Genomic DNA, 17,539 nt, shown 5'->3' with positions numbered 1-17,539 from the left:
GTAGTAGTAGCAAAGGAAGCTGACTCCAAAATAAACTCTTGGTTTCTAAAACTTAACTATGCAGTAAAGCTTATTATTCCATGGCATTATAAGGGCTCATGAGCATAGTTTGTTTCAAGGATGGGTGGGGAACACTGGCGGATAACGAGGCTTTGGAAATGGCTTCTTGAGGATTGGGTGATGCGGAATTGGCTTCTTTGGAGCTGCCTTCAAAAGCGGCTTCTTGTAGAATGGTATGTGGTGTGGAATAAGCTTCAATTTCTCTGCTTCGGTCTCTTCCCCTTCTTCTCCTTTGGTGCCTGCATAAAATGAAGACAGACATGATCAAAACAACAAGCATTTTTTAGCCTGAAAATGACCCAAAATGAGCCTAAAAAGTTGGTGAAGGTACCTTGGGCGGCCTCCAACTTACCCATTTCTTGCTCTGCTGCATAGCAGAGGTTGGCAAGCAAAAGGAAGCAGAGGAGCATGGAAACAGTCTTCATTGCAAGAGGAGAGAATTTTGGTGAAGAAGGCTTTTAGGATGAGTTACTCAGTGTTGCCCATACTCATCCCATTTTATAGTGCCTAAAGCTGCGTGATTGCTAACTAAAATTCATGGTTTTTTGACCTCTCAGGTGGCTAAGGGCGTTTGGGAGTGAGTAGGTAATCTCACCACCTTTTTCTGCTTAGGATATGTATTAGTAGCTACCACCTATACTTTTAACGACCATTTACTTACCCTTTCGGGACGTTCGTTGCTTTCATTTTCGGGACGTTCGTTGCTTTCATACTGTCGAAAAAAGAAGGCATTTGTTTCGGTATTTCCTGACCTTTATGAGTATATGCATACATGAGATTCGGCATACAAAACCAGCTTTGTATGCTTTGAATTCATTAGCATTCAATCTAATCTCCAGCTACCAACTATATACTTAACTAACCATCCTTCACTAACCTCTTTTTTCATTATTATGGGACAATGAAATCCTATAACTTCCTCCGATCTCTCTTATTCGAGCCAATTCCTCGACCTTAATCACATCGTGGAATACATGGCACTAGCCAACTCTTTCGAGCCACACTTGTTTGATATTTTGAAGTTTTACTGATGAATATGTTTTGTTATGCTCATTGATTATTGTTCTACAAACAAGGATTCCACAAACATAGCTAAGTTTAAGACATAACTCGCCAACTGGGATTTCCGGGATTTCACAAACACTTTTAGACCTGACCTAACACTTCTCTTACTCTCTCAAAGATTTCTTGGATCAAAATCAAGAGGAGTTCAGCAGTGCTTAAACTGATCCATTGGTAAACGAACAGAAACTTCATATTTGAAACTTACACAGTTATTTTAACAGAAATAGAAACAAAGCTTTATTTGAATTGGAAATAACTTCATCCAATTCTACAATTAAACACACAAACAGTAATAATAATAATAGAACTGAGCCTTCTTTTTTAACATATTTCAAGGATGGGTGGCGAAGACTGGTGGGTTAAGTGGCTTTGGAACTGGCTTCTTGAGGAATGGATGAATGGGGATTGGCTTCTTGAGAAATGGATGATGAACTGGGATTGGCTTCTTCAGAAAAGGATGTTTGTATGGAATTGGCTTTAGAAATGGCTTCTTCAAGTATGGCTTGTGGTGGTGAAGAAACATGAATTTCTCTTCTTGGTCTTCCTCTCCATTTTTAGCTGCTACACCAGCAGCACCTGCATATAAAATTCCCTTCATTACAATCCTTACTATCACTTGGTTTCATTGGAATTTTAGCCCGAACGATTAGATTCTATAGATCGTAGTAATTCGTCAACCTCTCTGAACTAAAATACAATACAAATTCACTTCTGGGTCGGCCATCTTGACCTCTTATTGAACAACATTAGACAAAGAATACAGAATGTGTGCAAAGAACTACAGTTTTCATTAAAAGGGGTTGAGCAAAACAAGAAAATAAGCCTCAAAATGCTTTAAAATGTAAGTAAAGTACCTTGGGCAAAGTGGAGTTCAGCAACATTTTCCTCTGCTGCAAAGCAGAAATTCAGAAACAGAAGCAAGGACAGGATAATACCCAGAAAAATGGAAGCAGTTTTCATTGCAGAGCTAAATTTGCTTCAAATGTGGTTTGGTTGAGAAGGCTTTGTGATGTGTTTGTTTTGGCAATCCTCATTATATAGCTTCATCAGTGAGGCCTTTTTGAGTGGCAACCACTTTTGAAGCTGTGTTAATGCTGCTAAAATTCTTGGTGTTCAAACTGTTTGATAATTAAGGGGAGTGTCTCTTCCTAGTCTCAGCCTCCTTTTTTGTTTAAGATTCATTATTATTTGCTTTCATTTCCAACTTCTACCTGTACCACTAAACATTTTGTTTGCCTTCTATTCTCTACAGAGACTAGTTCTTGAATTTTCAACGGAAACCTTCGAAATTTATAAAATTCAAAAGTTCACTGTTCATGTTCTATAAGACGTAAGATTCAATTTTATATCTAAAAGAGGGATCTCGTTTACACATAATAATTAAAAGTTTTGCACAAAAAAATATAAGAAAATTTAGTTCTCTTGTTCTTAATGACAAGAATGATTTTACTAAAAGCACTACTTGCATTAAATTCTATCGACCTTTGGTTATTTAATTTTTCGTCAATTTATAGGCAATTTGGTCGGGTTTTCTTTGTAAGTGATTGGAAATATTGCTAAAGTTTCTTCCAATGAACAGATGGGAGCACTTTTTCAACTCCTATAGGCCTAATACCAAGAAAGTCTCAATAACTTTCTTTCTTTCGGATATCTGAAATATGCATTAACGGAATAAAACAGCAGCAAGAAAGAGAAAGTGTTCCCTTCTTATTATTTCTTATTTCCTGACAATCAATCTTCCAAATATATATACAGAGGCTAACAAGTTATTTATTCCAAGGCCTACAATCAATATCCAAAACCAAACATGGAATTTGCAGTGAGAAAGATGAAGGCAAGAAGCAAAGAGAAGTTGGAAAGAATCAAACTTTAGCTCCAAGCAAGATCATCAACATGTCCTTGTAGTCTCCAGATGTGTCACCAATGACATCGTCGTCGAGCTTGCTTTTGAACATGTTGGCATACTCTTCTCTAATTTTCATTGTGTCTATCTCAGCTCGACTTACAATGGCTCTGGTTAGAGAATCTTCATCTGTTCCAAGCCCAACAATGGCCTTGTTGATTACCTGCAGCAAAATTCCACAATGGAAACTTTTCATGCATGTAAGGTGATAGAAGTATGTGCAGAAATTAGTCTCCTGTTTAGAATTCAACCAAATATTCTTTCCGAGTTGAGTTCATCAATGATCTTTAAATGACTTTATGTGATGTACCATGTCGGTTGGGGAGGAGAAGGGGGAGGAGAACGAAACACCCTTTATAAGAGTGTGAAAACTTCTCCCTAGTAGACGCGTTTTAGAGCCTAAGGGGAAGCCCGAAAGGGAAAGCCCAAAGTGGACAATATCTGCTAGGTGGGCTTGGGCCGTTACACTTTATGTGTTGTTATCAAAATATATAGAGCTCTTGGATGAAACAATCAGAGGAGCCAAAATATGATTGGAAGTATTTCAATCTAATAAAGAAAGAAGATGCAGAGTTCAAGAACTATTTTGTTTTTCCTTGAAGGAAAGAGCATCTCACCTTTGCAAAGTGTTTTTCAGGAGTGTCAATGCACAAAATCGCAATTTTGAAGAGAGATTCTAAATCACTATTTCCACATTTCACAATGTCCTGTAAATGCAATGCAAAACTGAACTTCCAAGAGAGAAAATGAAAAGACAAAAAGAAAGAAAAGAATTTACAAACAATTTGTTATTAAAGGCTGAACCTGGTCAATAGGTTTTCCATACTTTTGCTTATAGCATGCAAAGGTTGCTCTAAGCTGAAAGAAATTTCTTGTGCTGAGTATCCAAATGACACCGCTGTGGTTTATTTGCTTTGCTTTGATAGCATCGTGTAATAAATCGGCTTCTGAATCAGCAACAATACCGTCCACCACCTCTTTATCATGCCTGAAGGAACTCACCATACCAACTAGAAGCTTTACAATATCCAAAACAAAAGGTTCTTCAATATTGCAACCACAACAGTATACAAAGCAATTGGAAAGCAGATAAACAAGTCATCTCTTCAAGTGTTTCAAAGATATACAAAGAGTATCGAACATTTTATGGAGTCAAATTGCAAGTCTGACCAAAAATGTTTCGGTATCGTTACTCATTTCGTGTAATGATATTTGCTAATTCATGAAGATGGAATGTATCTGCAACTATCAAAGCACAATGTTCTAAAGAATTGACCACTTTCTTTCAAGCAACTTATCTATATCAGTTTGGACATACCAAGCATCAATGCAGAAAAAACTATGGTCTCATTTTGTGGTGATTTCATTTATAGTTTTTTAAATGCTTAAACAAATTTCTGTGCTAAAAATAGGTCTTCGAAAATCACTGTTTTAGTTTTCAAATTTTACTAGGATTTGAAATATATTTCTACAAAGTAAATAATAAAACCAAGAACAAAATGTTCATCAAATAGACATTAAATTAGACTCAGCCCAAGAATTCAAGCCCGTGTATCAATTCACTTGAGACTGAGAAATTTTTTTTACAATTGTACCTTTCTAAGAGGCATGGAGACGGTGGAGAAAATGTCTTCTTCAAGCGAGCAATCAAAGAGAGAACAGTAGGCCTGCCTTACTGCCATTAAATGGTGAGGAGATGTTGCACAGGCTATCTCGATTAATACTTGAAGCTCATGGATGCCTTTCTTATATGACCTCAAGGCTTCATTTGCCAATCTGGCATCCCTTTCTGCAGGATCATATGCCCACAAAATTGCCGCTTTCTACTCATAAGAAGCTTAAATTAGAGATGGATAAGGAAAAAGAAGATAGTAGTGGAAATTAAGTGGTTATTGCTCAATGTCAGCTTTAAGAACAACTCCTTGAACATCCAAATTTTCACATCCAAAAGCAGGAGAGCAGGGAAAAAATAACACAAAAAACAAGCAAAATACAACTTATTTGACTACAAAATTGAAACTATTGATCCCTTATAGAACAAGTATCAAAACAACGGAAGAATTTTGTTTGTTCTAAATGCCAATGAAACTTCAAGACTGAAATCTAAAAAAAAAAAAACAACAAAGGGTGTAACCTTTCTTTCCCTTTCGGGCTTTCCCCTCAAGGTTTTTAAAACATGTCGGCTAGAGAGAGGCTTCCACACCCTTATAAAAAAATGTTTCATACCCCTCTCCAACCGACGTGGGATCTCACAAAGGGTTGATTGGTTAAGAATGTGGAGTGTGATCGGGAAATGTAAAGAGCTACGAGTAATAAGCATACTCTAAAATCACCAGAGAGTTCATTATTGATGCGATCAATGAGTCCCTCATTGTATAGCTCGACATATGTCTCTCTAATAGCCTTCCTTTGTGCCGCATTTCTTTGTCCTAATATCCTTATCAATGCCTTCTCATCCGTTCCCCATCCTAACACATTATGGGAAATAGTATTAGAAATAGACAACACAAACACCAGTAATGTATCAAGAAGATTGGTGATCAATGACTTGGTGAAAAGTAAATCAAAATCCCAGAAAAAAAATTAACTGCAGAAGAAAAACTAAACTCATTAAATTCTCATTCTGCTGCAGGAAAAAAAAATATATATGGCAGAAAACGTGGAAACTATGAAGGAACTTGATTGCTTACAACTCTAACAACAGCAGCTCGAAAGTTAAAAATGAAGAACTACTAGATTAGAGAGATTTTAACATGTCAATTAAACTAAACTCGTTTACTATTAATTTGTTAACTCTCTTTCTAATCAATCAAATTTTATTTTATATCATTTCAAAAAAATTTAAAATATATATTATATATATATGTTAAGCAAGTAAGATAGCTTTAAAAAAAAAAGAGTATTCCCGGGTCGAATTAGATTGGGTTGATATATTAAGAGTGTAAGATAGCTTTAAAAAATATAGTATTCGCGGGTTGAATTAGGTCGGATTGGAATATTTTTTAAACCCGACGCAATGATTTTAATCTAAATTTTTTTCAGTTAAATAGTAATGAACCCAACTCAACCCAATTATAATTTTTTTAAGTTGAGTTAGTTCCGTCCAAACCAACCAAATTTATTGTTAATTTTGAAAAATACATATAATAAGCTACTTTCGTTTTTTAAATTAGCCCAAAATTTCAAAATATTTTATAATAAACAAAACAGATTTAGAAAACAGAAGGAACAAATATAACGATCCATACGACTCCTGAAAAATAAATAAATAAATCAATCGAATAAGATGAGAAGAAGAAGAGTGCAGCCAAGCCATCAGCCGAATAGTTTAACATTGTCTAGACATAAAGACTCCATTACTGAGAATTGAGAACTCAACTCACGACGATAAAGCTCAAACTATTAGAAAATTAAATACGACTTCAATTCAAACAAAATCCACGCATTACATAGAACTTTAAACAGAAAAATCAAATAGAGAAACAAAAACATGCAGAATCCACAGATAAGTTAATGAAATATCGAGAAGAACATGAAAATCGAAAGCGGAAGATAACTAAAATGAAAATGTTAAAGAGTTCATCGAAAGCAAACCATCAAAAGCTTTCTTGAGCCTATCACAGTCCTCAGCAGGAGAAGGAACGATCTCCGGCACTCTCAGAGTTCCCATATTTTCCGTCAGAAACCTCTCCTCCTCCGGCGAAAAGGAATTGCCGGAATCCGACTTCGATTTCCTCCACGAGAAGCTCTTGAACGAGAAACTGCTCATTTTCAGAGCTCTGAAATGTAATTGATAATACAAAGAAATGAATTTCTCTCTGTTTTCCGTTTGTTTTTCCCTCCCTCAAACTTCGCTACAATACAACGCAATATAGCAGATTTTGTTTTCCCTCAACTCATTTGACGAAAATACCCTTCATGTCCTTCTGATTTCAACCCCATCTTCTGCTCAATGTTTACAAAGAAGCCCTTACATAGACTCTTTTTTCTATTTGGTCCCTCAATATCTCGGAAATTACACGAAGCTGCCCTGTTTTATGGAATATTACGCTGGGTACAAATTTAGTTTCTGATGAATTATGTCCTGAATTGCAAAAAAGTAACGGATAGGATGGCCACGTTTTCCTCGAGCCGTTAAGTTTGAGTCCTAACAAGAAAAATCAACGACAAAGAGCTTGTATTTACTACGTACACGTTATCATTAACGGCTAAGCTGCAATAAATGGATGGGACAATTAAAAGCTTTTTTTCAATAAAACAATAAAATAATATTTTAATAAATATATATATATATAAGCATATTACACAGAGTTTATATATAATTTTGTATATTATGGATAATTTTAATTCGAAGAAAAATATAGAAATTATGCATTATTTAGTAGGGTTTTGATGCTTATCCACATTTCTTTTCTTTTCTTTTTTTAATTTTAGTATAAATAATAATTCTTGATGAAATTTAAATAATTTGTGGCCCTTTTGTATGTTTATTTATATTTTTATTATTTTTGTGGTTGTTAATTTTGATGAAATTTAATTTTTCTTGTTGGATATTTGTCTTCAACATCTACTGATTGTTTAAGGAGCAACAAACATGTTTTCTGACTTTTATTGTCTTTTTTTTATAAATTAATTTTTAAAAAATAAAACAAACATACTTTTTTTTTTATTTAAAAAATTATTATTATTATTATCCCACAATTACTTAAATATTCGTATTGAAATAACATTTTTATTATGTATTTTAATTGCATTTTTAAATTTAATCTAACTAATTTTTTTTTTCTTTAAATTTTTATCATATTAATGTTGGAAATTTAATTTTTACCTCATTACCTTTTACTTGATGTTTTCAAATATTTTTATTTATTACCTATATTATTTAGGGGTGCTCGAGACATCCCGCATGATATGGTTGAAAAACTTAACGTTTCTCGCTTCTCTTTTTGTAAGAAATAGCTCGAGTGTAAATATGACTTTTATTACAACAACAACGAGTCTTTTACGGTGCGAAACTCTGTACATAATTAAGTTTTTCGTCAGAACGATCTTAACGTATATGATACAACAACGAAATAACAAAGACAAACAAGCTATCTTACCTCTACAAAAAAAAATAATAATAATAATAATAACTTCAATGAATTATAAATCAATTATTGTATAAAAATTTAATAATATGCTTTCAAGACGGTGCTCAGTAGTCAATGTTGTCTTTTAATTTATCAATATCTGATTTTACAAGTTTATTGTCTTTTAATTTTACTCATGAATCGAGAATCCAGACATGGGAGCCATATAATATAATCCCACGTGAAAAACAACAAATTGAAGGGACAAATGTGAAGGGATAAGCCTCATGGCTTTAGTCCTTTCTCCAACATCATCGATGACCTGCCAGCTCATCAATTATTGTCCTCATGTAAAAAAAAAAAACATGTATTACTATTTTTAAGGCATGTAAATTGTATGAAATAATGTGAAAACGAGACCCGTGAAAGTTGGATAGAACAATGAAATAAAATATGTGTAACTCACTTCAAACCGACAGAAAATAAAGAGAGGATAAGAGATTTTTCCTCATTAGCTAAGGAGGACAGAAGATAAAGATTATATTCCTCTCATTACCTTCGAACCTCCTCACTCTACTTCTCCTCATTTTATATTAGAACAATAATCCATAAATATATATATATATAAATAAATAAATGATAAGGTTAAATTATTTTTTATTTCGAGTTAAAATAAAACCACGTGGAATAAAATAGGGACGGTAATAAAATTAATAATAAGTTTAGTTAAAGGTTTAAATTATATGTTTTATTTTATTTTATATTTTTTAATTAAAAAATCTTAGAGTGCAAAATTTGATTTCCGTTAATAAAATAAATCATGTTTAGTGGGTAATTAATAGAAAATCGCACGCATTCTTCCCGTGATTTTTTTTTTTTTAATTTATTGTATTTTAGACAATATATTTTAAATAATTGATTGATTTTATCCAAAGTAATATTGATGGATTATAAAATGAAATTAATTTTAAATTAGCTCGTGTTTAGCTCCTTCATTTACGCGGTCGTATTTAAGCATAATCTTAGTAAGAATCTTAGTAAATTTAGCCTAACAAGTTATTTGACAATTAAATAAATAAAATTTAATTAAAAAAGAAAAATAAGTTGACTATTATAAAATTTAAAACTAATTTATGGAGATTTTATTAAAATTTTGATGGATCTTGTTTTATATTTTAAATGTAACTTCTTATTGTTAGATTTTGCCATAGCAAATTTATTTTGAATTTCAACTTTTAAATAGTATATTTTTGTTATAAAAAAATAAAAATCGTTTATAAATAGGTAACAAACTAAATTTATTTTTTTAAAAATTAAAATATGTGAAATATAATACTATATTTAATATGATTTGATAATCTGATGACTCGACCGATCTGAATAGCCCAATCCAAATCATACTTGTCGGGCTTGACATATTTTTAACCCGGTTAATTCGACACATTTGAAAATATGGTTACAACCCAACCTAATCCAATCCTATTTAAAGATTACTGTAAAAATTAAGAATATTTAACGTTTTTTACTAATGTTTGTGATATATTGTGACTTGCAAATGTTTAATATTTGAGTTTTATGAAATTTTAGTTGTTAATGTAANTAAAAAAAAAAAAAAAAAAAAAAAAAACAACTCAACTTGAAAATAGAAAAGTAGCGTTCTAAACCCTATTTAGTTTGTTCGAGTCACCCACAATCAAAGATTTCTCCAACCCAATCCAATTCAACTCGAGTACGCCCGTGTTTACATTCAACTTAATATATTTAGTGGATAACAAATTAATTTTTTTTACCTAATTCTTACAATAATTGCTACACATCAAATTATTATTTCAAAAAATATATAATAATAGGAAAGAAATTTTGGGATAATAATGTGGGTCCCACCGATTTTTTTGGGGGTAGAAATGCAATTTCAGTAGAGTATGGGTCTGTAATTAAGAGAAAGTAATCTGTAAGCGGAGATTTGGAAATTAAACAAACATTTGGGTACAAATAGCAAAATACGAAAACATGAGGACCGAGGAAAGCAAACAAAAACAGACACGTCATTTCTATATTATTGTATTTTAAAAGCGTTATTTTAAATTATTTATTTATTTTTAACTGACTTTAAAAAAAATTAAACTTAATATCATTTATTACTTTTATTAATAGCAATTTTCCCTCTCCCTCTCTCTTTTGTTTCCAATTAATACTTTAATAAATTACAAAGTAACGTGGCATATTTTTTACAAACTTAAATAAATATTAATTAAGAAATAAATAAAAAAAAGAACAATTTAATTTTTCACATATCATAAATAAATCACATGAAATTAAAAGTTTTATTAAAAAAATTAAATTTATTTTATAATTAGTAAAGGGATTATTCTATTTTTAAAAAATACAAATAAAAATTTTAAGGATTCATTTAATTTTAGAAGTGATTTTTAATTTATTTAAATTTTAGGATCAATAGTAAAATTAATAATAATTATTATGGTAAATTATTCGGTTTTCACTCACTAATTAAAAAAAAATATATAGTTTGTATTTCTGTTAATATATTTAAAAATAAATAAATAAAAATAGAAGAGTGGCATTTTATTAACAAAGTGGTTTTAATTCTTAAAAACGAAAATATTAATTTGTTAGGAAAAAGAAGAGTGAAATGACGAAAATGGGCATCTCGAGTTTGTTTTATAACGCGGGAGGAATTAGATGAGGGGATGGTACACTGCTTTTCCCTCTTCTTCTTCGTCTTCTTCGTCTTCTTCTTCTCCGTGATCAAATAAGCAATTGAGAAATGGCGGATTCTGCCATGGAAGTTCTCACTCGAGCTCTCTCAGGTGAACTCCTCATTCCTTCTTCTTCCATTACTCTGCCATTAATTTCCTCTCTCTTCCATCGTTGCTTGCGTTTTCTTTTCCTTCTTTCTCATCCTGAATGCGAAATTCATCGAAATCTGTTCATTGATCTTCATTTTTCTTGACTCGGAATATGGATTGAGTACGTATTTTAGTGTTGGATCGGAAATTTTACTTTTCGCCGGAGAAATATGATCTCTGGCCTCGACTTGTCAGTGTCTCTCTGTTTTTCTTACTCTGTCGCGAAAACTTCATGAACTCTTTGGACTTCGCCGGAGAAAAAAAACTCCGGCCACCATGACAGTTTCTCTCTGTTTTTCTTACCGATCGTTTTCGTAGCACTAGAAATTTACTTCAATAGAATATTGTGATAAGATTTTCTATTTATTGATTTTTGGTTGAACTCTGTGAAATTTACAGAGAAATGTAATCTGGTTTCTGGAATCCATTTTCAGTATTAATTTTCAATCGAATTACCATCCCTGCATATTTTAATTTTCGTGCTCTGTTTATTTATAGTTACTTTTTTGCTATAATTTTAGTTATTTTATATGATTTAAAGAAACATATTTACTTTTTTGTAAATGCAAAGAGAAACGAAAATAAAAAATAAATAAATGTTTGTGCTGTATCAAGATTTTTTTAAAAAAATATACATTTAAATGGAAAAACAAACATTTTAGGTTTTTTTTTTCTTAGTAAATTAAAATACTTATTAATGACATTATTTACATTTTATTGTTATTTTTTTAATATATATTTCTATCACTTTTTTAATATTGTAATGAAAAATATGGAATTAATGAATATGTGAAAGTTAACAAAGAAAAAAAAATTGTAAATGATATTCCTATAAAAAAAATGAACGGTACAAGATTTAGGAGTAAATTATTGAGGAGTTGTAAGCTCCACGTTGGTACGAGAGAAAACAAATCATTCTTTATTATAATATCTTTATTGAGGAGTTGTAAGAGCGTGGAACCCGGAAACAATATCTTTATTGACTAGGATGATAGGTCAAATTCTTTATACATTTCTCAAATTTTAATATCTTGAATAAGAATCTGGCTAATTTTCTTCTGGTTGATTAGAAATCATATTCATGTGTTGTAGACAATCTTATATTTTTTGACATTGGCAATCATTATATTGTTTAAATTAGAATGGACACATAAAATGACTGAAATTCATGAGATTTAGAAGAAGAAAAAAAAAAGAAGTAATATATTTGAGAAATGTGAAATGAAAAGCAGGGCATGGAATAAACGAGAAGGCAATGATAGAGACATTGGGGAAATGGGATCAGGAGGAGAAGAGATTGTTCAGAAAGAGCAGCAGCCAATTTTTCAGTGAAGATGAACGCTGCTGCTTTGAGCGGTGGGAAGAACACGGCATGCGACTGCTCAAACATGAATTCATGCGCTTCAAGGTATCCCTTTCTTTTTGTTCTTCATAAAAATGGATTACTCATTTCAACCGTAAGAAGCTTGATGTGTCGCTGTCCGTGGATGGATTGATGCAGAATGCCGTGGTGCTATGGACGACACATCCATGGGAAAGAGACGCTCGTCTGGTAAAGGAAGCATTGAGCAAAGGGCATCATGGCCAGAACTTGAACATCCTCATAGAAGTGGCTTGTACTAGAACTTCTGATGAGCTCTTGGGCGCAAGGAAGGCTTACCATTCCTTGTTTGATCTTTCCATTGAAGAAGATGTTGCCGCCCACATGAATGGCCCTCAACGCAAGGTTTGTTCTTTTAAAATTCAACCTTTTCATACAACTTCTTCCTAGCAATGGAAATTCCCCTGTTTGTTAACAATTTCTTTTCTTATCCCTTCTTAACGAAAATTAGTTTTCAGTCAAATAGTTATTTACAAATAGGTCTTAGTTTAAGTTCAAGGATGTTCAAAAAATACAATGACTTGAAAATTCGAACTCAACTCATAAATTTGGTTGATTCATGAGTTCTCTCATCCTTTTAAGTAGTTTATAAGAGTTATTATTGTTAAAAAAAATTTACAATTCCAACAATTGGGTAAGATTTAAAGATCTAACTGAAGAACACTTGTAACTTACTCTAATTGTTATTTTGGAATGCAGCTTTTGGTTGCATTAATGAGCGCATATAGATACGAAGGACCAAAGTACAAGGAGGAGACAGCAAAGTCGGAAGCAAAAGAAGTTGCTCATGCAATTAAGGAAGCAGCCACCCAAAAGAGCAGCCTCATAGAGCACGACGACGTTGTGCGAATACTGTCAACAAGAAGCAAACATCATCTCCATGCCCTCTACAAACACTACAACGAAATCTCAGCTGGCCGATCCATTGTTGAGGTACTTTCATTTTCACATGCTACCTAATGCTCTCAGATGAAGAACTTATGGACAATGAAAAATATTCTGTAGGTCCCAAGAATCTTTGATTCAATCCAGGATCCTTTTAACAACATCAGTTTATGACACTGTAATGCATATTTTTCTTCCAAATGAGATAGAAATTTGAATACTGAAGATTGAGACGGTTTTTTCTTTCTTTTTGTAGGATCTTCGTGGCGACTTGAGTCTTCAAGAGGCAGTGTTGTGCTTAGTCAATCCCGTAAAGTATTTCACTCAGGTATGTAAACTTCAAAAACTTGTGAAGTCTGAGTCAGAATGGAGAATGAGTGAGGAGAGATTTCTCTCTGTTAGATAAACAGGGCCGAAGATAGGATTATATTTTTCATTCTTATCTCCATTCCGCCCCGAGACACAAAACTAATTTATTAAAATAGGGGGCGGGGACAAGGATGGAGAAGAATTCTCGTCTCTGCTCCACCCCATGAACATCTCTACAATTTTGCACTAAACTAAAGAGCTTGATTTCGTTATTTTATGTCTTCTTAGATTCTGAATGTGGCATTAAGAGTTGAGGCAGACAAGAAGATAAAAAAGGCGTTGACCCGAATCGTGGTTACAAGAGCAGATAAAGACATGAAGGAGATCAAAGTTGAGTTCAAAAATGAGTATGGAGTTTCATTGGGTGAGAGAATTGAGAGTGTGTGCAATGGCAGCTACAAAGATTTCTTGCTCACTTTGCTGGCAAGATCAGACTGATTCTAGTTACCATGAATGAGTGGTTTTAAGATGGAAATTTGTTGTGTTTAATTTATGTATGAGTTCCCATTCTCTATTGCTTATAATAAATTGAAACATTGTCAAAATTTAAACGCCATGTTACGATTATGATTGTAATTTTATTATTTAAAAATATATTTTTATTTGTCACCGAACACTCTAAAATTTAATTAGTACTTATCATCCACTCGTATGTTTTTTATGATTAAAAGTTTTTTTATGATTAGAAATTTGAAAATCTGCAAACTCTTAATAATTCAAGGATACATTATTGTTGAATATATGACCCATGAATATATGACCCAATATATGACCCATGAATATATGACCCAAAATTGCATAAAGACATTATATTAGTAAGAAAACTCAATGATAAGCTTAATGTAATCATTATTTAATTGAAGAGACTTTCAACCCTTTCCTTTTCTTGATTTTGTCCATATCTCTTTTAACTTATTTTTGATGCAAAAAGTCTTTCAAAATTAAAAGAAAAGGTCCAAAGACAAGAATATTAAGGAACCTAAAGGATCAAACTTTTCCATTTTTTAAGGTCATTATTGGCCGACAATTAGTGGCACAAATTGAATTATAGCTTAATGGTTAAGATACCTTCATTCCTCCTAATATGTTCCTAATTATGGGTTCGTTGTTCTTGTATTTACACAAGTTCGTAGATTAAACTCAAGATTTGTTTATAACATATAATCCTAGACTAAAGTAAGTATAGTTTAACGGAAATTAGCAAAGATCTGTTCAAATCTCCCTATCACATTTGTTTATTATACACATGTATTAATGTGCTATAACAAATATGAATTTGTTACTATATAGTTTGGCTAAGTTAGATATTAGGTGGGTCGAGATTAGAGGGAGAATAATATCTTAGTAAAAATAGAATACATCTAAAAAAGCAACTACTTTGGGAGAGAAATATAGGAACAACACACCTTAATTGATATATAAATAAGTCCACATTACAAAACCAAAATCAAGCATTCTTCAACAGACACAAGACTCGGAGCACCAGCAGCTTATTATTATTATAAAGCAACTACTTACAAGCCGATTAAAACACACTCAGAGCAAGGATAAAGTGCTTTAAGTAAGTAACTCATCAGCTTACTTAGTTGCCCAAAAGAGCAAGGATGAAGTGCTTGTAGTCGCCAGAGGTCTCCTTGGACACAGCATCATCAAGGGTCACGCTGTTTCTCTTGTGATAAGCCTCCTTTATCAGCCTCAGGTCCTTCTCTGCCCTTGTCACCACCACTCGAGTTAACGCATCCTCGTCGCTCTTCCCGACCTTCTTGATCGCATTTCGCACCACCTGTTCACCATATTTTTTAAAACTATTAATCCAATAATAGAAATGGATGGATTGGTTTATTAGATTCATTCTACATCAAGAAATGGAAGGAAGCTTTTCAGCTCTTTAGTGAAGATTTCTTTAAGAAACACATTAAAACATGCACATGAATAACAACTTAAATCTACTTTGATATGAGTTTCATTCATCACCTTCTCATAGTATTTGACAGGGTCATTGATGCATCGAATAACAGTTCTAAGTGCTTCGGTGAACTCATTGGCAGCTCGGTCTTGACCCAATTGCTGCAACAGAGGAAAAAGAACACCCAAATAGTAAACTTCCAACATAACTCAGCTTCAAAGATGATGGTAATTTAACAAGGAATGTCAGAACGTCAGAATCTCAGAAAGTCTCGGAGTAATATGATCAACATTAATATCATCAATGTAATCTATGATCTTTACACTTAGTTCTATATACCTTAGAGATAGAAATGCCATTGGCATCTTTGTAGCTATTGAAAGTTGCAATCAGCTGTGCCTTACTCCTTGTGGTTAGGATCCTTATAACATCTTCATGATGGAAGGTCTTCTCTTTAATTGCCTTCTCAAGTATCCCAGCTTCCGACTTCGCGAGTCTTGCATCTACCTCTTGACCATTGTAACGATATGCACTCACTAATCCCACCAACAGCTGCAGCAATTATAATAAATCCATCAATCAACAACAATCACAAAAACTATTATCCCCGTTCTTCGGTTCAATTTGTTCATGCCATTCTATACTCATCCTCTTGCCGGCCGGGGTTCCAAATCCTCCCCCACAATTGACTAAAACAAAAGTCATGTGCTAGTAGTATCTCTATGTTTCGAGTTCCATTATTATATTTTAGTCTCTTCCAGTTTCAAATTCCCCCAATATATCAGATCTCTAATAAATTTTTTAATACTGGGTTTTGCCCCTGATTAGAATTTCTTCTCAGTTCAGAACGTGGCATGAAATCTATATATTTAATGGGAAGGAAGATCTCCTCTCTCTTGGAGTACTGTTTCAGCTGAAATCATCGAACTCAGACAGTATTGGTATAATAAAACAATAAGATCATAAGTTTTTTATTCTCGAAGTAGTAACTAGAACGATTTGAATCCCCAAAGAAAGATTGAAAAGTTGATCTGTAACCCTAAGCTCAGCGATCCAAATACAGATGATCGACAAAGGAAACCATTATCAATGGATGATCTAGTTAATAAAATGGATAAGGGGCAAGTTACGGACCTTTCGGAATTCGTCGTGGGTGTTGGCGGCAACATCTTCCTCCAAGGATCGCTTGTACCGGTGCTGGTACGCCCTTCTGACGGCCAAGAACTCTTCAGGAGAGTAAATGCAAGATAGTTCAACAATCACTGCAAAATCTTCGATGGGCTTCCTTAAGGCGACATGCGCCAACACAGCGTCTCTGTCCTCTGGATCTAGAATCCATCGGTACACAGCTCTCTGTTTTCACAACAAACAATTGATTAAACTCCGATTCAGTCTGTATAACAATCATATTCTACAAAAAGCGTATAAACAAGAGAACGGGATGATCTCCTCAAAAATTAAGCAGAGAATCCATTGATTTTCGATGATCGGGAACAGGAGAGCAATATACGTCTATCTGATACTATTGATGAGGGCGATGATGAAGAACATAGCCATAAACGAGAAAAATACGACGATCGATGAACTTTAAAGAGTAACAAGCAAGAATATGATGAAAAGAAGAACCTCAATGTGGCCAGAGAGCTCAGATTCAAAGCGCTTAACAAGATCCTCTTCAAAAAGCTGTTCATAAGCAATCCTGATTTGCCTCCTTTGACCAGCATTTCTGTAGCCAAGCACCGCAACAATAGCCTTCTCATCAGTCCCCCACCCTACAGAGAGAGAGAAAGAAAGAAAAAACAAGAGATTCAGAAAGATCAACAAAACATGATCCGATCTCAGACGCTAATGAGTAAACGATCCATTAAATCACCTTTGAAAGCAGCTTTAATGGCTTCTGCATCAACATTTGGGGGAGGAACATCATGAGGAACACGAAGGGTCGCCATAACTTCAAACTTGGGATGGATTTTTCAGTAGGTATGAGCAGATTGAGCTGCGGAATGCTCTCCCTTTGTCTCTACCCACTCC

General features: G+C 33.3%; 3 protein-coding genes across 3 annotated transcripts; 1 reads left to right on the top strand and 2 right to left on the bottom strand.

Moving 5' to 3' along the window:
• Positions 1 to 1,204: 1,204 nt before the first annotated feature.
• LOC111778528 (annexin D3) lies at positions 1,205 to 6,863 on the bottom strand. The gene is made up of 7 exons (XM_023658423.1): positions 6,623 to 6,863; positions 5,351 to 5,496; positions 4,624 to 4,851; positions 3,833 to 4,045; positions 3,646 to 3,735; positions 1,980 to 3,191; positions 1,205 to 1,701 (listed from the first exon to the last, which is right to left on the bottom strand). The coding sequence occupies exons 1-6, from the start codon at positions 6,795 to 6,797 to the stop codon at positions 2,988 to 2,990; spliced, it is 1,056 nt and encodes a 351-aa protein (XP_023514191.1). The 5' UTR covers positions 6,798 to 6,863; the 3' UTR covers positions 1,205 to 1,701; positions 1,980 to 2,987.
• Positions 6,864 to 10,822: 3,959 nt separating this feature from the next.
• Positions 10,823 to 14,147, top strand: LOC111778535 (annexin D4). The gene is made up of 6 exons (XM_023658435.1): positions 10,823 to 10,928; positions 12,200 to 12,375; positions 12,469 to 12,693; positions 13,048 to 13,281; positions 13,490 to 13,561; positions 13,831 to 14,147. Exons 1-6 carry the CDS (start codon positions 10,886 to 10,888, stop codon positions 14,038 to 14,040), a joined length of 960 nt encoding a protein of 319 aa, XP_023514203.1. The 5' UTR covers positions 10,823 to 10,885; the 3' UTR covers positions 14,041 to 14,147.
• Positions 14,148 to 14,992: 845 nt separating this feature from the next.
• Positions 14,993 to 17,539, bottom strand: LOC111778545 (annexin-like protein RJ4). Its single transcript, XM_023658443.1, has 6 exons — positions 17,382 to 17,539; positions 17,135 to 17,280; positions 16,643 to 16,861; positions 15,848 to 16,060; positions 15,577 to 15,669; positions 14,993 to 15,385 (listed from the first exon to the last, which is right to left on the bottom strand). The coding sequence occupies exons 1-6, from the start codon at positions 17,455 to 17,457 to the stop codon at positions 15,185 to 15,187; spliced, it is 948 nt and encodes a 315-aa protein (XP_023514211.1). The 5' UTR covers positions 17,458 to 17,539; the 3' UTR covers positions 14,993 to 15,184.

The sequence above is a fragment of the Cucurbita pepo genome, chromosome LG01 (assembly GCF_002806865.2).
Source record: "Cucurbita pepo subsp. pepo cultivar mu-cu-16 chromosome LG01, ASM280686v2, whole genome shotgun sequence".
In the NCBI taxonomy this organism is placed as follows: Eukaryota; Viridiplantae; Streptophyta; class Magnoliopsida; order Cucurbitales; family Cucurbitaceae; genus Cucurbita; species Cucurbita pepo.
The sequence above is the reverse complement of the archived record's forward strand: the minus strand, read 5'-3'. Positions and strand labels throughout refer to the sequence as shown.